This window comes from Puma concolor, unplaced genomic scaffold, assembly GCF_028749965.1.
Source record: "Puma concolor isolate L17-30 unplaced genomic scaffold, mPumCon1.1.hap2 unalloc_scaffold_67, whole genome shotgun sequence".
In the NCBI taxonomy this organism is placed as follows: Eukaryota; Metazoa; Chordata; class Mammalia; order Carnivora; family Felidae; genus Puma; species Puma concolor.
In genome coordinates this window covers 87,628-106,316 of record NW_028240277.1, presented here as the reverse complement: position 1 = coordinate 106,316, position 18,689 = coordinate 87,628, and the positions used below count along the sequence as shown (strand labels likewise).

At 55.5% G+C, this 18,689-nt stretch overlaps 1 protein-coding gene across 3 annotated transcripts; it reads left to right on the top strand.

Moving 5' to 3' along the window:
• Positions 1-229: 229 nt before the first annotated feature.
• On the top strand, positions 230-14,713 carry LOC147571062 (ral guanine nucleotide dissociation stimulator-like). 3 transcript variants are annotated; one of them, XM_086696658.1, is made up of 5 exons: positions 230-353; positions 10,520-10,648; positions 11,006-11,120; positions 13,657-13,856; positions 14,459-14,713. In XM_086696658.1, the coding sequence occupies exons 3-5, from the start codon at positions 11,097-11,099 to the stop codon at positions 14,520-14,522; spliced, it is 288 nt and encodes a 95-aa protein (XP_086552784.1). In that variant the 5' UTR covers positions 230-353; positions 10,520-10,648; positions 11,006-11,096; the 3' UTR covers positions 14,523-14,713. The 3 variants fall into 3 exon arrangements, with proteins under 3 accessions (XP_086552784.1, XP_086552783.1, XP_086552782.1); XM_086696657.1 differs by lacking the exon at positions 230-353 and adding an exon at positions 7,368-7,588; XM_086696656.1 differs by lacking the exons at positions 230-353; positions 10,520-10,648; positions 11,006-11,120 and adding an exon at positions 11,372-11,639.
• Positions 14,714-18,689: the final 3,976 nt, after the last annotated feature.

The following is an 18,689-nucleotide window of genomic DNA, read 5'->3' as shown; positions in this document are numbered from 1 at the left end:
GCTGAGGTGGGCGTCCGTCCCTGGCTGGCCCAGACACTTGGGGGCTTGGGGCGGCAGGCGGGCTGGGAGCCAACTCACGGCACGGCTGCAGCCTCAGCTGTGTCCCTCACCGGGCTCCGGCCCTGGCCCACGCGCATGCGCGCGCTCGAGCGCGCGCTCCCGCACACCTGCTTGGGCCCAATATCCAAGCCGCCCCATCCCCCACCCCACCCCCACCCCCACCCCCCCACAGGGGGCACAGCTCCTGGGCACCAGGGTCTGCACCACCGCACCTCCCTGTGCCCACCAGATGCTCTGACCGACTGCCCGCCAGCCTGACAGCCGCGAGCCAGGCAGAGGGCTCCAGAGACCAGGCCAGTGGGACAGGGACCGGCAGGTGTCTCCTCCCAAGGTGGACACCTCCCTGTCACCCCTCAAGAGACCCAGGAACCTTTTGCATTGCTGGTTTCCCAGGGACGTGGCTGCACGTGAACCCAGTGATCCCTCTTGCATCCTAGGCCTCTGTGTTTCTTCTTCACTCTGCCTCCCATTCCCGCCAACCGTGGCCATCTACAGCCGTGCACCCTCCTCGCTCGTCACCCGTGACCGCAAGGGCAGCCCTAAGGGACAGGGAGACACGCTGGGCACACGAGACTCCTTCCACCTCCCTTCTTCATGAAAGGCCGGTGCTTTTCAGCTCTGCATGCCCTTCCCATGGCCCTACCTGGACCGCACCACCAGCGGTCCCACCCCTAAGTCCACCCTGCCACCGCTGACTGTGGCACGTCCTTCAACTCTGTGGAACCGCCTGTCCACCTCCACTACCTCCCAACCCCCGTGTTTTCTTCACAGTGTGCCTCAGATCCCAACTCCTCCGTGCCATTTTTCTTTTCTTGGGTTTCCATTGCTTTTCAACGTTTCTTTCTTTTGGTGAGAGAGAGAGGGAGAGAGAGAGAGAGAGAGGCCATCACCCATGCGATTGTGCAGCAAGCATCGACTGAACGTGCAAGGCGTACCAGACCCTGCTCTGGAGGGCCAGTGTGCAGAGGTGGGCAAGGAAACGTATGCTTGAGGATTCAAGGGGAGCCACAGGACTACCGTCCAGGGTGAGGAGGAGTAGAGAGACCAAGCAGTCAAGGCTTTCTACGAAACGAGCATCGAGGGCACGAACCTACGCAGCCCTGGAAGGAGAGCAGGGGGTCACGGCCAGATGGATCATCGAAGGCCAGTCCCAATGGGCAGCCTTCATCACGTGTCCTCACCTGAGGACTTGCAAAGAGGCACGCCCAGACTGGACCTGGTAGAAACAGGACTTACAGCAAAAGCACAAGACTGCTCTGTGGACTTCATGGTCATGGGAAGGACACCATCCCACAAGCCCCACCAAGGGACTCTGGACTCTGGGGACTTGGCCTTACTGTGTACCATCAGGACCTGTCAGGACTCTTTCAAGTGCACAAGGGAAGAGCAAACTAAGCCACAAACCTAGGAGAACAGAGATGCAAAACCTTTCTCCCCCCAGGGGCAACGTCAATGATCGCATGCTATACAAATGCAAATGACCTCTGCTAGCATTAGAAAGGTCACCAGTTTTCGGCCTCTTTATCAGTCTCATACCACAAGTGCACCAGGGTTCCATTGGCTCCACAGGGACCATTTGCCTGCATTCTCCGTGGGAGCAGCTTCCTATCCTACCAGAACCCTCGCGTGTGTCTCCCTGTCATGGCACGTACTGATACATACGAGAATGACGTTTCCCTTTCATTTTGAACTTTGTGCTGATGCCTCCCTCCTGGCTCCGCGTCTCCACCCAGAAGACCGTTTGGCTCAGTTTACATGGTGTGTGTGTGTGTGTGTGTGTGTGTGTGTGTGTGTGTGTGTGTGCATATACGTATATATACACATACACGAATACGTGTACGTATATGTAGACACGTATGCGTATGTACACAGGTATCCCTAAGGACACACAGGTAGCTAGATGTATATATAAATGTAGCTGTTTTTTCTTTTGAAAATACACACTGAAAACTCTGTGGGCCGCTTGGATGACTCAGCTGGGTAATGGTCCGACTTCGGGTCACGTCAGGCTCTCAGGGTTCCTGAGCTGAGTCACGCCTAGTGCTCCGTGCTGACAGCTCAGAGCCTGGAACCTGATTCCCTTCTGGGTTTCCTCTCTCTCTCCCTGCCCCTCCCTCGCTTGTGCTCTCTCTGTCTCTCTCGCTTTCTCTCAGAGGTGAACGTTAAAAAAGAAACCAAAGCATGTGGCTCTGGATCTCGCCTCACGTCACGATCTCACAGTTTGTGAGGCTGAGCCTCCACAAGGAGCCCCACCTCAAGATGGGCGCCAACGATGCGGAGCCCGCTGGCCCTCCTCTCTCTCTCCCTCCCTGTCTGCCCTATCCCTGCTCACAGGCACACGTGCATGCGTCCACTCTCTCTCTGCCTCTCAGAATGAATGAAAGAAACAGAGAACCTCAAATGAGAACACTAAAGGAACACCGTCGAGTTCATGACTACAGCGAATGAATGGCTGTGCCCGTGGCCAGCACCTGCCCTGGGGAACGTTCTATTTCCTATTTGTTCATGTGTCTTCACTCTGGAGACACAGGGAGCCAGAGAGCAAGCCGGCAAGCCGGTGACCGCCAGTGGGGGAGGGGCAGAGAAGCAGAGACAGACACACGCAGAATCTGAAAACAGGCTCCAGGGCCTGAGCTGTGGGCACAGAGCCCAGCGCAGGGCTGGAACTCAGGAACCGCGAGGGCGTGACCTGAGCCCAAGTCGGAAGCTCAACCCACTGAACCACCCAGGCGCCCGGGGAAGGTTCCATTCAGGAGTCCACTCTACCCATCCCCGCCCATTTGCGCAAGGTCAGAGCCCTTGCGACACATACCAGCAGGAAGGATGCTCTACAACTGTCCACAACCTGCCCTCTGTCTACCAAAGAGGCTACCCTGACGATACCTAGCAAACAGGGCGCTCCGATCAAAAGGCCCATGGATAAAGGTCATGCCTGCCTCCCCTCAGGGCCTGGTGACTCCCCAGGTTCCCCTTGCGGCGCACTCTGTCCCACTGGAAACGTCGTGGCTTTGGGTTCCAAGGTGCCCTGCAGCTGAGCACAGGCCACCGGGAACGACCTCACCGCAGCTACCTACCAGGAGACAGCTTCGCACCCTTCACCCTTCCTGCAGGCCCTGTGCTCAGGGTCTGGGACCAGCCAGGGCGCGGGTCACAAGCAGAGAACGTTAGCATTTGAGAACGCAGAAACGGCCTCGGTGTTCCCTACTCGGGGACCACGTTCACCACCTGGGCGCCTGCGACACTGGCAACTGGCACACAGGGCGACGGGGAGTGTGGACCGCATGAAATGAGGGCCCTCGGCCGCTTCTCCTGCAATTCAGAGGGGGAACTCGCAAAGGTCCCCTCAGTCACCAGCTCCCAAGAAGCCTCCCTGCGGAAGGGATGGTGCCATCAACAGCCTGTTCCTCCTTCCAGCCCTGCCTGGGTTTCAGGGGCACCACAGCACCGGCGGGGGGGGGGGGGCGGGGGGGTGTCCTAGGAAGGTCCCGCTGACCCATGCCCCCCGCTGTGCCGCCACCCTCACTAAGAGCCCCGCATGTCACTCTCCAAAGTGTCTCAGGCTGGATGTGCAATGATAGGGTTCCCCGCAGAGAGCGTGACTCAGGCCCTAGAGCCTATTTTGCTGGATTCCCCGTTTGAGGGCACACGCACGTCTCCAAGCCCACCTCTGCTCGCAGGACAGGCACGCTAGGTGCAAATGCTTTCCCTGCCTCTCGACAGGCAGCAGTGGGAAAGCCAGCGGTGCAGCACGCTCATGTGGAGGCCGACTGCCTGCCTTCATGCCTCGAGTCCTCCCGCTTCACAGCACTGACCCCCGGCACACATTCTTTCACATCTTCCCTTGGAAATACGAACGGGGACGAGAGTCCTTGCCGAGGTACTCTGTGTCGTCTGCATAGATCTCTCAAGTGCTCAGAACAGTGCCTGGAACAGGCTAAGCCCTCTACCAAGGTGGGGTAAGACCAAGGAAAACAAACACGCATAGGCAGTCCCCTCCCTCGTGGCCAGCACCTAGGCAACTGCTGGGGATGGTGAGGCAGGGGAGGGATCCCTTCCTTCCCCCGACGGTGTCCGGCTCCCCCTCCCTCCTCAGGACTTCCCGCTGGCATCAACAAAACCTCCCTGCCTGATTCTGGGTGGAGCCGGCTAGGAACCCAGTGCCTCAGGGAGAGGCCCTCGCACATCTCCCTGGATACTTGCACGGGCTTCAGGTCAACAGACTCTGCCTCCTCACCTATATGGCAACAGGGACTGCACACCCGTGGAGCCGCTTCGGGACTTGCAAAGCATCAAAGGTGTTCGGACCACAACCAAGTTTCGAGGCCACGCACGGCGACCATGTTACCAAGGAAACCTCTCACATGGCGAGCTCATGGATCAATATCCATGCGATGACTTAGGCAGAATCATCACGGTAATCATGAAGGTAACGATACTCAAGGTCCCCATAATCTCCTTCATTCCGGAGAGACACAACTCACCCCTCGGGGACCAAACACACGCTCAGGAGCCTGAGCTGCTCCAAGTGGCCTACACCACACCATCTTCCTGAAAACATAAAGCACCAGTCAGCTCCATATGGAAGTGTGGGAAAGCCTCTGCTCTTAGGCCTTTGCTTTCAGTGAGGTCACAGTGCTGCCTTCAGGATGTTTTCAGCCTTTGAGACAGGATTGGAACTCTCTCGTGCAATGAGATATTCCCATGCAACAAAACGCATTCCTTGCCAAGAACTGGGTCCCTGACGCGGTCCGGACTCCACACGGGCCACAGCACCACACTCACGCACACACACTCCCCCCAACAACCGGGGAGAGGTACAACCCATGCAATGAAAGACCGTTTGCTCAAGACCTCATTTCCCAAGGAGGCTGAGAGAGGAGCACTGCCTGCTCCAGTACACACGCACTGGTTTCTAGGGACCCGGTGGGCTCCCAGTCACTTCTCCCTCGTGCTGCCTGGTGAGTCCCTGAGGAGACGCGATTGCCAAGGACTGAAACTCTTGAAACACGGAACGAATGCAAGACAGGAGGCGCTCCACGGAAACGGGAAGCACCACGCCCCACGGAGAGGAAGAACAAAACCCACCAGTCTGCCTTGGACAAGGAGCTTTTCCATCCACCTTCGTCGCCAGAGTGCGAAGAAGACGTTCCCACCCAACGTGTCCCAAAGAGATGACTTTGGACTCCATCCACAACACCCAGTTCTCTTCAGCACACATCTCCCATCAGGAAAGAGTCTGGACCACCCTCGAAAACACACAAGCGCCACTGATTCCTGGCTCCCTGGCTCCCACTTCATTGATGGAATGCACATTGCCTTCAGAGATGAAGAGCTCAACAGGGAGTTGCACTTGCCCTCATCCAGACTCCTACCCCCTAGTCCCATTGACTCCCACGAGAGAGGACCCCCTATCGCCACAAGCGGGGTGAGATCTCCCCCTCCCCATCAGAGGGTGCAACTCTGCCACCAGGGGCGGGGCGGGGCGCGGCGCGGCGGGCTGGGCAGGGCAGGAGAGCAGGTGCGGAGGGGGGAGGCAGGAGGCCTGTGTTCACCTGCTGCTTCCACTCTCAATCCCTTCAACACCGTCCCCTGCTGGCCTCCAGCAACTCAGGCCCACCACCCTGACTCTCCCTGGAATGTTTCTCTGGAGTCTCAGGTCCCTTGTACTTCATTTTCACAGGCAGGAATGATTCCTCCTGCTCATGGCTGCCACTTCCCTGGCCCTGCCTTGACACTTGCCCACAGCCGCAGGTCCACGCTTTCCTTCCTTCCTTCCTCCGTTCGTTCGTCCTTCGTTCCTTCTCACCTCCACCCGCCAACCACCAACCCAGTCAGACCTCCATGGGCACTCAGGGCGCCCCCCCTCTCGACCTGAACCACTCCCCACCGCCTGAGCCTAACCCCCTACTCGATCTGGGACCCTCCTCTTCCAGGGAACCAGGGTCCAACCCAGAAAGCCCACTCCTGAGGCCTCCAGACCGCAGCCGCAACGGAGCCCAAGAAGAAGCCCGGAGCCCCAGGGCGGGGGGAGGGTTCTCATGGGAGGGGAAGACAGAGAGGGGCAGAGGGGAAGGCCACGTGCGACCTTGTCGCTAGGGTCCCTACCTTGGAAGCACCGCGACTGAGGCAGGTCCTGGAGGGAGGCTGTGTGTCTCAGCTGCTCCACCTTTAGGCTTCTCCCAGATGGACTTTCAAGGGCGCCGGGGGGGGGGGAGGGGGGGGCATCGCATCGCGCTCTGCCCCAGCCAGTGCTGGCACTCCACCAGCGCGGCCAAAGACCGAGGCGCCCGGGAAGCGCGTCCCGCGCCCTGGCCTCTGGCTCCAGGAGCAGCAGGAGCAGCAGGGCCGCCACCCTCCGAGGCTGGAGGCTCATGGCTCCCAGTCTTCTCCACGCGGGGCCCCGCCTGCGCTCCCGCCAGCGCTCCCGCGTGCACTAACGGTACCCCAACCGCCAAAGCCACGGCTGCCGGGTCGCAGGCGCCAGGCAGCAGCATGTCCCAGGTCGGGGGCTGAGGTGGGCGTCAGTCCCTGGCTGGCCCAGACACTTGGGGGTTTGGGGCGGCAGGCGGGCTGGGAGCCAACTCACAGCACCGCTGAGACCTCAGCTGTGTCCCTCTCCAGGCTCCGGCCCTGGCCCACGCGCATGCGCGCCCACGCGCATGCGCGCACTCGCGCGCGCGCTCCCGCACACCTGCTTGGGCCCAGGATCCAAGCCGCCCCATCCCCCCACCCCCGCCACCCCACAGGGGGCACAGCTCCTGGGCACCAGGGTCTGCACCACCGCACCTCCCTGTGCCCACCAGATGCTCTGACCGACTGCCCGCCAGCCTGACAGCCGCGAGCCAGGCAGAGGGCTCCAGACACCAGGCCAGTGGGACAGGGACCGGCAGGTGTCTCCTCCCAAGGTGGACACCTCCCTGTCACCCCTCAAGAGACCCAGGAACCTTTTGCATTGCTGGTTTCCCAGGGACGTGGCTGCACGTGAACCCAGTGATCCCTCTTGCATCCTAGGCCTCTGTGTTTCTTCTTCACTCTGCCTCCCATTCCCGCCAACCGTGGCCATCTACAGCCGTGCACCCTCCTCGCTCGTCACCCGTGACCGCAAGGGCAGCCCTAAGGGACAGGGAGACACGCTGGGCACACGAGACTCCTTCCACCTCCCTTCTCCTTGAAAGGCCGGTGCTTTTCAGCTCTGCATGCCCTTCCCATGGCCCTACCTGGACCGCACCACCAGCGGTCCCACCCTCAAGTCCACCCTGCCACCGCTGACTGTGGCACGTCCTTCAACTCTGTGGAACCGCCTGTCCACCTCCACTACCTCCCAACCCCCGTGTTTTCTTCACAGTGTGCCTCAGATCCCAACTCCTCCGTGCCATTTTTCTTTTCTTGGGTTTCCATTGCTTTTCAACGTTTCTTTCTTTTGGTGAGAGAGAGAGAGAGAGAGAGAGAGGCCATCACCCATGCGATTGTGCAGCAAGCATCGACTGAACGTGCAAGGTGTACCAGACCCTGCTCTGGTCGGCGAAGTGTAAGTGAACACAGATATATGGAATTCTTCCCATTTAACTGGCTAACTGGGCTGCAGTTTCAATATTTACACTATACTTGCGGTCATGTGGTTTATGAGTTTTCGTACTTGAAAACAATCCATCTTAAGAGGCACTTCATTGACTTCTCAACCACCAGTCGTTTACTTTCTACTGGCCTAGATCTTAATGGAATTTCTTTAAATGTTTTTGAATGGTTATTTATTTTTGAGACAGAGGGAGACAAAGCGTGAGTGGGGGAGGGGCAGAGAGAGAGGGAGACACAGAAACGGAAACAGCCTGTCAGCACAGAGCCCGATGCGGGGCTCGAACCCACGAACCGTGAGATCATGTTCTGAGACGAAGGCGGACGCTCAACCCACGGAGCCACCCTGGCGCCCCGAGACTCTCATATATCTTACTACTATATGTCTGTAAACTCACTAATTACGATTTTTTACTTATTGTTTTCCTAATTCTTGTATTTAAAAGTCAATGATCCTTCACTTCTTAAAGATATTCAGAGATAGCGATACAAGGTCATATTCATTAATATGTAGACATCACACACAAACACACACATAGATGTTTACTCTTCTTACTTCCTTCATACAATGTGTCCCGGAGGAAGAATATTTTCCTGCAGCTCAGGAATTACCTTCGTGTGTTTTGTGGTGCATTTGTAGGGATGCATTTTCTACGATTTGTGCGACATAGGTTCTCACAGATCACTACTTAAAAATCCGTGCCTTTAAAACAAGGAATCAGTGAAAAGGTGGATATTTTAGGCACTCTAGACCAGGCTGATAACATGCTCCCAGGTGCATTTCCTTGTTCTCTTTCCCCTTTATCGCCCCTTGTGCTGCTGGTTGTGCAAGTACCTGATATCCTCGGGAGGGACAAGGGACAAAATGGAGGAACTCTGGGGTCCTCAGTGACCACATGAAGGACTTTAGTCTCCAATCTAAACACACACCCAGCTCTGTCATGTGAGGAAATCTATGGGGACATGCTTTTAGAAATGTGGCGCGTTCTCTGGTAATTCAGCATAAGCTCATACACGTACGAAATGTTAACCCGCAAGATAACTTAGAGATCAGTCTAGTTCCATGAAAATTGGCTGTTTCAGTCAGTGGGGCATGAGACTCTTGATCTTGGAGTGTGATTTCACGCCCCAAATTACGACTAGAGTGGACTCAACAGATATACGATAAAATAAGTATTGGAAAATGACCCAGGTAAATTAGGCTACGATGACTGAGCTGCTAATTGGTGGGTGGGATCCCTTTACGTCCTCAGTCAGCCCCCGGGAATGAGCATCTGAGCATTCACATAGTGCCAGTGCTGGTAAGGCAGCCACGTCTTCCCTCTAGGAGTTCAAGGTCTAGCCAGGAAGATGGAAAGAACACGAAACAAAAATGGGAATGACATGAGCAAGGACTCCATAGAAAACTTCAAGGTGCGACAACTGGGTCCTGAGCTCCCCCAGGGGAGGGTCTGACAAGGCTGTGCTGAGGAAACGTTAATATTTCCTGCCGCAGTGCAAGAACGAGTCAGCCCTGCACAAGTCGAGGGTATGTAGCCCGGCAGAAGGCACAGTGCGGCGGACACTCGGAGGCAGGGGTCGTTGTTTCAGAGGGGACGTGTGAAAGGAGACCGGGGAGACCGGAAAGAGCTGCGGAGGACAGCAGAGAGGGAGGGTGAGGAGGGCCAGGGCCTGGGGCAGGAGGACGTTGTCCCTACTCTGCTCTAGCGCCGTGGGACAATATTCCCCCACCCTTACTGGCTTCCCCATCAACTTCCCACCTCACAGGCCCAGGGAACCAGGAGTTCAGCAGGGCTCAGCTGAGCGCTCCTGCCAGAGCCTCTCAGGAGCTTGGGGCTGCTGTCATCACTCAGACAGAACCTGCTTCACTCAACCCCTGAGCCCACTTCAGGGTGGTGGCAGGATTCAGTCCACATCGAGTGCCTTAGTTCTTCCCTGTCTGTCGTTGTCTCTCAGGGCTAGGCTGTGTGTACCTGTCCATGTCACGACTCAACACGGGGGTTGGTCCCCACTGTCAGGAGCTGAGAGACAACACAGAGAGTGACAGTGAGCACGTGGCCGTGCCATGCACATTTTATCACCTAAACTTGTTTGGTCTGGGGTCACGGTGCCATCTTCTTTGCAACAGAAATCAAACACTACGTCCATACCACACTCCAGGAAGGAAATCCCACAAGGATGTGTTGACAGGATGTGGGCATCCCAGGGAGCCACTGAGGGGAGGAGTAAGTGGAGACCCTGCCAGGGTCAGTGCCTTGCCCAGAATCACAGACTGGTGTAAAGTCAGAAGCCAAGTTGGGCATGACCCCAACTTCATGTCCTCACAATGGGGTCCTGGATTCGACCCAGGATTTCGGAGGGGGTCTGAAAAAGGATGTGTTACTGTCACTGGGTGAAGACACGGAGGTGGTGTGGGGGTGAGGCTGAAGAGGAGCGTCACAGAAGACATCCCGGCACGTTCTTCCCTGAGGAGGACCCCCAGGCCAGGGCAACCCACTGAGTGCCACCCTGTCCCCATCGTATGTACCCAGTGGAAAGGCAGGGAATGGCTCGTGGCACACTACTGACAAAGTCTACGTAAATGAGAGTTCTGTCCTACTAGGCCCCGACTCCAATCCCTTCTGTAGGGATTGCTTTAGAAAGTAGAGAACCTAAGCTCCTAGGAAATGTTTGGCCATCCTTCCCTAGGTGGGGATGTGACCTTCTGGGACCCCAGAAAACAAGCACTGGTAAACACACATACACACACACACTCACGCACGTACGCACACCTGGAAGGACTGTGGGCTGGGATCAGAGGAGCAGCAGAATCAGAGGAGGTGAGAAGTTGAAGTCAATGTGGTTGGATAAACTTCCAACAGGTGACACCGCTGCTCCAATTTCACAGGTATCATCCCACATATGCCTGAGGACATCCTGAGGACATCCTGAGGACATGCTAGAATGATCTCCATTGGGCGGAAAAGACACGGACCATCCCTGAGAAGCACAGTCGCGAATCTGGGACCAGAAAGAGGTAAGAAAGAAGAGTTCTGTCTCAACCCAGATAGGTCTCACAGCTGGGACCCTGGCTGCCCCAGACCTTCCCAGGGGACTGTGGAGAGGGGTGCATTGGTGGAACTGTGTACCGATGTGACATTTCATGGAGAATGGGGGTGAGCAGTCAGCAAAGAGAGGACTATTTGCAAAGGTGTTATCCCACAGGGGGACTCAGGAGGTGGATCCTAGGCAGTGACATCACTTTGCTCACAATGGGCCCCAGGAAAGCTTGGAACTCCTGTAACCTGGCACCCATGTTCTAGGAAGGTCCCATACCAGGCTCACTTGCCTACAGACCCAGAGACTTTAGGATGTTCTCTTGTTGTTTTCCCAGGTACCGGGGCTCTGGATGCCAGAAACCCCAGTGCGCAGGATTACTCAGAGGTTGCAGAGGTTTCCTTAACCCATGCTGGCGATGCCTCACGATGTTTTCCAGGACGTCACATAAGGTAACACAGAGCAGCCCAGAGCAGGCCAGGTCAGGTCAGGTCACAGCTCGGAGCCTTCCCTGGGCACCCCCATCCCCTCATGTTCTGTTTCGGGGAAAGGGGGACATGGGGGCCGGTCCTCCCCGGGACCGGAGCAGGTTCGATGGCAGTGGATGCACGTGTCATGCTGGGAAGGAGGGAAAAGGGATCTCTGAGGTGCCTCTAACCTGTAACAGGTTGAATCCAAGGCCCTCAAGCCACCTTGCTTCTCTCCTCCGTGGGGGAGGTGAGTGCACACTGTGGTGTCGTACCTGGAATGAATTCATATGGGTCTGAGGACAAGTGAAAGCAAGCAGACACGGCTTTGAGGACTCCTGCCTGCCTGCCTGCCTGCCTGCCTGGCTGCCTGCCTGCTGGGCACTGTCTTTACAGAGCCACATGCCACAGATGGAGGAGAAGCTGAATGAGAGCCCCTGCTCTACTTCCCTGAAGGAAAGGAGGAAGCCCCATGCCATCAGCAGGAAGCCGCGCTGGCTCAGGGTGAGTGCAGGTACCAGGGAAACCCAACACCCAGGGCCCAGAAAACACACTGCTGCTCCCCTGGTAGCTCTCGGAGACTCCTGGTCCCAGATGAACCTGGAACCCCATCTGCTCCCCAAACATGCCCTCAGGGCCCAGCCCCTGCAACGGCCAGACACAACGTCACTCTCCACTTAATTGGAAGAAGATCAGAGAAGAGGCGTGAGACCATTTCACGTCCCATTCTGTCTAGAATATATTGGCATTGTTGTACACGTTTCCCCGACGAACGTTCCCAGGTGTCCCGGTTCGCCCGACCATCCTTCCACACCTTCTCCACGTCTGACACACGTTCGTGGGAGCAGGGAGATTTTTACCCAAAGGCCATGGGGCTCAGTGCATTATGTCTAATGCTCTGCACTTTGGTCGCCAAGTAACACGCCCCTGGGGCCCCTCCAGTCAGGAGCAAGGGCCTTACCACCTAGACAACATTCTGGAAATGTGACCACTCACCTCACCCATTCAACCCTTCACAAATGGGGGATTGTGACAGCATTCCCTTCTCTTGCCATGTCACAGTGCTGCACTGAACATCCTACATGTCCTATTATCCTGATCCAACCTCTGCCAGGTACTGTCCCTCTCTTCGGATACCCAGAATGGACTGTACTGTTAGAAATCACAGGGACGCTGCTGTTCATGCAGGGAGGTGCCGTGCATACTCATCTAACAATCTGACCTGAGATTCTTTTTCCTTGATGGTTTTTTAAAAAAAAATATTTGAAATTTATTGCCAAACTGGTTTCCATACAACACCCAGTGCTCATCCCAACACGTGCCCTCCTCAGTACCCATCACCCACGCTCCCCTCCCTCCCACCCCCCATCAGCTCTCAGTTTGTTCTCAGTTTTTAGGAGTCTCTTATGCTTTGGCTCTCTCCCACTCTAAGCTCTTTTTTTTTCTTCCCCTCCTCCATGTGTTCCTGTTAAGTTTTTCAGGATCCACAAAAGAGTGGACACATATGGTATCTGTCTTTCCTTGTATGGCTTATTTCACTTAGCATAACACTCTCCAGTTCCATCCACGTTGCTACAAAGGGCCATATTTCATTCTTTCTCATTGCCACGTAGTACTCCATTGTGTACATAAGCCACAATTTCTTTATCCACTTATCAGTTGATGGACATTTAGGCTCTTTCCATAATTTGGCGATTGTTGAGAGTGCTGCTATAAACATTGGGGTACAAGTGCCCCTCTGCATCAGCACTCCTGTATCCCTTGGGTAAATTCCTAGCAGTGCTACTGCTGGGTCATAGGGTAGGTCTATTTTTAATTGTTTGGAACCTCCACACTGTTTTCCAGAGCGGCTGCAGCAGTTTGCATTCCCACCAACAGTGCAAGAGGGTTCCCGTTGCTCCACATCCTCTCCAGCATCTATGGTCTCATGATTTGTTCATTTTGGCCACTCTGACTGGCGTGACGTGATAGCTGAGTGTGGTTTGATTTGTATTTCCCTGATGGGGAGCGACGTTGAGCGGCTTTTCATGTGCCTGTTGGCCATCAGGATGTCTTCTTTAGACAAGTGTCTATTCATGTTTTCTGCCCACTTCTTCAGTGGATTGTTTGTTTTTCAGGTGTGGAGTTTGGTGAGCTCTTTATACATTTTGGATACTAGCCCTTTGTCCGATATGTCATTTGCAAATACCTTTTCCTAATCCATTGGTGGCTTTGAGTTTTGTTGGTTGTTTCCTCTGCTGTGCAGAAGCTTTTATCTTCATGAGGTCCCAATAGTTCATTCCTGCTTTTAATTCCCTCGCCTGTGGGGATGTCTGATCGGAGATCCTAACGTGTTCAGCCATTTCCCACCTCAAATTCTCGTGTGCATGCCAACATCCTTCTTCAGACACTGGGCACCCAGGTCTCATTCTTGCCACAAGTCACTGACGGCTTGGGGGTTTGGTCTGCATTCTGGACCCCAAGCCTCCTGATGTCCATGGTGCTGTGTCTGACTCTGTGTCCCTCCTGTGTTCTACCTCAGGGTATGAACATCTCACCCATGCCCGACAATGAGAACCGTGAGGAAGGGACCATCGAAGGAAGTTGGATGCTACTGGTACAGCGAGTGGAGCACCTGGTACCTGCTTTCCTGGGTAGAGACCCCTCCTACCTCTTCACATTCTTGAGCACGTACAGAGCTTTTGCTACCACCCAGCAGGTCCTGGAAATACTGTTTATGAGGTGAGCACCCTGCCCTTCACAGCCCAGTGTGTGATTCAGCCCCTGAAAGCTCTGAGTCTCAGGAAAGTCACCAAACGTCCTGGCGTCTCACATTGTGCCTCTGATCCGGGTGGAAACACTCCAGGTCCTCAGTGGGGGCACTGCAGGGAAAGTCACCCTGGCCTGTGGAAGGCTCCGCTGGCAGGGCTGCGTCTCTGCTGGGTCATCTTTGTCCTCTTGCCCACGATCAACTCTCTGCCTCATCCCTCACTGTCGCCAGGTGTTGAGTTGGGCTGTTTTCCCATTGGAAAAGGAGATTGGAGGCTCTATCTGTGTGTCTGAGTCCTGGCTCAAACCAGTCAAGGATGCCCAGGATGAGCAGGACGCCCAGACCCACACCAATATGTGTGATGGAGCTGACTGGGGCCCTATCATTCTTCAAACACGCAGGAAGCCCCACTAGGTGCAGGCACTTCTGTAGGAGCTCACTGGGATCCAATGCGCAGAGCGGACAGTACCCTCCCCTCCAGAGCTCCATTCTAGTCAGCAGTCAGTGACTCTGGATAGGACAAGACGTAGCATCCACACGACAGCTCATATGATGTCCTTCTGGCCTCCTCCAGATACGGAGGCTTCCATTCGGAGGCTGAGGACGATGGCGGACCCCGGGAGCAGGAGAAACTGTGAGTAGGCTGAGCTCAGGCTGGAGGGCCTTCCTTCTCCAAGAGGGCAGTGCTGAGACTGTGCGTGGGAGGGGCTGCAGGACCCAGCATCCCACACGTCTGAGAGTCCTGTGAGAGGGCAAAGTTCTGAGGGCTTTCTCTTGGAAGCAAGGAAAGGGGTCCTGTCCTGTCTGGTAGAGGATGGGCTGTGGGCACAGGGAGGCCCCAGAGAGCGCCAGAGGACCGCGTCAGCCCCTTAGAGAGTCCAACCCCGTCCCCTCCCACTCACAGCCTTGCCTAGACCCCCATCAGGGGACCCAGAATAACGGTTTTGGGGAGCATCACGCTCACCACCTTGGGGAACATCCACAGTGCGTGCTTAGCAAGGGTACAGGAGACACAGTGAGGGCTCAAAGAGCACATATCACCCACACGATGGGAGAACGGTGTCAGCGGGAGGACACCCACATGTGCACTGAGTGCATGAGGCAGCACAGAGGCACAGGTCGTCACGTTGAAGGCATCAGGAGGGTCCCAGCAAGCCCAGGTAAGACACAGAGTCCCCTTGTCCCGTATTTGCGCAGATTTTCATGGAGCGCTAGGGTATGCAGTGAAGGCACTCACTCACCCCGACACCACCCCTCCACTCACGCACGGACTTGAATTCCAGTGGCAGGTAGGCAGCGGGACACAGCGAGGAGTCTGGCTGGCTTCCCCAAGAAGGACAGAGACGACCACATCATTGGTGAAGGGGTTCCCGTCAAACAGAATCTTGACGGTCCCTCTTCAGTGACCAGGTCTCTCGTAGGCGGGACTGCCAACTCACAGGTGGACAACGTATAGAACCACCCTCTGGACATCCAGGAGCAGGAGGCATAGAGGCCGGGTCCCACAGGCCTGTCCTGAGACATCAGTGGGAGGAACACCCCATGGTGATTGTTCTGGCTACTTTTGTATCCCCAGGGCCATCTCCTCCATCCTGGGCACCTGGCTGGATCACTACCCCGAGGAATTTTTCCGGCCTCCAGACTTCACCAGCTTGAAGCTGCTGCGGGCGTATGTAAGGGTCCACATGCCGGGCTCCGAGCTGCAGCGCCGCGCCCGCCTTCTCTACTCATGGCGGAAACACCGTGAGCCCAATGAGCCAGAGTCTCCGGGCGAGGAGGACTCTGGGTGGGAGATGTGGGCGTGTGGAGGGGACGGGCTATGCCACGGAGAACACGTGTCCTGAGACTGCAGGTGGGCCAGGCGTAGGGACTAGTCTCAGATCACTGTTCCATTAGCCTGCCGTCTGGGAGATTTCCTCCTGGTGGGTTCTTTGACTCAGATGACAATGTGTGCGGGAGAGGTTTCCTGCCATGGAATGGCAATCACGGTCATGACACTTTCTATTCTTGAAGCTTTGGCAGCAGCTCTAGAGCCCCGTCCAGACGTGCCTGGGGAGCGAGCCCCCGCTATCTCTGTGGTGCCCACTGCAGCCTCGCGGCCCACGCTGCCTGAAGCCACCAGTTCTCCTGGAGCTCAGCGCGTACGAGAATCGGAGACCCTCACTGCAGCGTCCCCACCAGGACAGGAGGTACTCCCAGCTCTGGCTGACAGTCAGGAGCTGGAAGAGCCACCTGCCCCTTTGGTGGCCCCAGAGCACGAGCAGCCCCCAGCCCCAGCCGGCGGGGTCACGGAAGGGCTGGAGCAACCACCTCCTGCAGCTGAGCAACCAGCCTCAGCTCCCCAACAGCGGCTCATGTCGGCTGCAGCCCCAAAGGAGGAATTCCCTGACCTTGTCATTGCGTTCTTTGTCATTTTAGTATTGGGTATAGGGGTATTTGGTGTCCTTATATACTACCGGTTTATACTTAAAACATAATTTAAGTTTCAAAAAATTTACTCTGATCCTGTGAAATTACAACTTCAAGGATCAGTACGTACATTCGCAGGATTTTACACCCGTGACCACTATGTACTCCTAGAACATTTCCATCACAGAGACACGTGCACTACTAATCACCCACGGCTCATTCCCTCACCCCAGTCTCTGCAACCAGCGATCTCGGTTTCTGCTGCTTTAGCCCCTCTCGGATTTCCTTGTGTGTGCAAACACACAACACGGCCTGTTGTGTCTGGCTACATGACAGGAGACTGATTAATAATTGCTTAAATATTCAATGGCACTAATATCTTTTATGACAGAGGAATAGTCCTCAAAGAACCAAGATTAGGTGAAGCCCCCACTTGAAATATCTTCATTAGCTGGCATGGGGACCCTCTGAGGTTTGACACAAGAGCCGAAGCCAGAAGACAAATGTCTGGACCAGAGCGAATACCTTGAAAATCTTTCATTTTCCTCGACTGGCCATGGTGATATTGGTCTAACGTGCGTATTATAAAACTACCCAAATGAAACCGTCAATATGCCATTGACGCTAATCTATTAGGCAGTAAAGTATAAAGTTCTGGAAGGGTTCCTACAGGTGACACGTATTCAGTAAAAGGAAGATTTAAATAATGAGGACAGGCACCAAGGTGGCTCAATGGGCGAGTTTCCGAGGCGACTTTGGCTCAGGTCGCGATCTCATGGTTCTTGAGATCAAGTCCCAAGTCAGGCTCTGCAATGACAGCTTGAAGCCCTCCCTGGTCAGGATTCCCCTTCTTGCTCTTCCCAAAAAACTAACTAGGAAACAACAAATACATACGGCAAAAAAAAAATGTATATTCTTTGAAGAAATAATGGCCCCCAAGACATGGTGTCATCTTCACACTCCTTTGGCTTTGAGTGCAGCAGGTGACTGTGTTTGTGTTCACGAGTAGTGTGACAGGTTGGGCATCCATCCAGGACTATGGTCTTGTACTATGGGATGTCGCCACAGTGGACAGGCAGAGTCCTGTCCCCTTCTGCATTCTCAGGGGCCACACATCATCCTTTACTCTGTGTCTCCAGAAGCTGAATGACCGGGCCAATTCCAATATTTTGTCTCTCATCACTGTACACAAGGAGACATGTGTACCGAAACTCTCCCTTTCTGTAGGAATGGACCATGGAAGGAGGCCGGATGCTACTGGTACAGCGAGTGGAGCACCTGGTACCTGCTTTCCTGGGTAGAGACCCCTCCTACCTCTTCACATTCTTGAGCACGTACAGAGCTTTTGCTACCACCCAGCAGGTCCTGGAAATACTGTTTATGAGGTGAGCACCCTGCCCTTCACAGCCCAGTGTGTGATTCAGCCCCTGAAAGCTCTGAGTCTCAGGAAAGTCACCAAACGTCCTGGCGTCTCACATTGTGCCTCTGATCCGGGTGGAAACACTCCAGGTCCTCAGTGGGGGCACTGCAGGGAAAGTCACCCTGGCCTGTGGAAGGCTCCGCTGGCAGGGCTGCGTCTCTGCTGGGTCATCTTTGTCCTCTTGCCCACGATCAACTCTCTGCCTCATCCCTCACTGTCGCCAGGTGTTGAGTTGGGCTGTTTTCCCATTGGAAAAGGAGATTGGAGGCTCTATCTGTGTGTCTGAGTCCTGGCTCAAACCAGTCAAGGATGCCCAGGATGAGCAGGACGCCCAGACCCACACCAATATGTGTGATGGAGCTGACTGGGGCCCTATCATTCTTCAAACACGCAGGAAGCCCCACTAGGTGCAGGCACTTCTGTAGGAGCTCACTGGGATCCAATGCGCAGAGCGGACAGTACCCTCCCCTCCAGAGCTCCATTCTAGTCAGCAGTCAGTGACTCTGGATAGGACAAGACGTAGCATCCACACGACAGCTCATATGATGTCCTTCTGGCCTCCTCCAGATACGGAGGCTTCCATTCGGAGGCTGAGGACGATGGCGGACCCCGGGAGCAGGAGAAACTGTGAGTAGGCTGAGCTCAGGCTGGAGGGCCTTCCTTCTCCAAGAGGGCAGTGCTGAGACTGTGCGTGGGAGGGGCTGCAGGACCCAGCATCCCACACGTCTGAGAGTCCTGTGAGAGGGCAAAGTTCTGAGGGCTTTCTCTTGGAAGCAAGGAAAGGGGTCCTGTCCTGTCTGGTAGAGGATGGGCTGTGGGCACAGGGAGGCCCCAGAGAGCGCCAGAGGACCGCATCAGCCCCTTAGAGAGTCCAACCCCGTCCCCTCCCACTCACAGCCTTGCCTAGACCCCCATCAGGGGACCCAGAATAACGGTTTTGGGGAGCATCACGCTCACCACCTTGGGGAACATCCAC

Excerpts from the sequence above, each read along its gene's own strand:
- LOC147571062 (XM_086696656.1), top strand. The coding sequence starts at position 11,538 with ATGCCACAGATGGAGGAGAAGCTGAATGAGAGCCCCTGCTCTACTTCC. Across the intron at positions 11,640-13,656 it reads GGAAGCCGCGCTGGCTCAGG|GGTATGAACATCTCACCCAT; the intron begins GTGAGTGCAGGT and ends GTTCTACCTCAG. Across the intron at positions 13,857-14,458 it reads CTGGAAATACTGTTTATGAG|ATACGGAGGCTTCCATTCGG; the intron begins GTGAGCACCCTG and ends GGCCTCCTCCAG.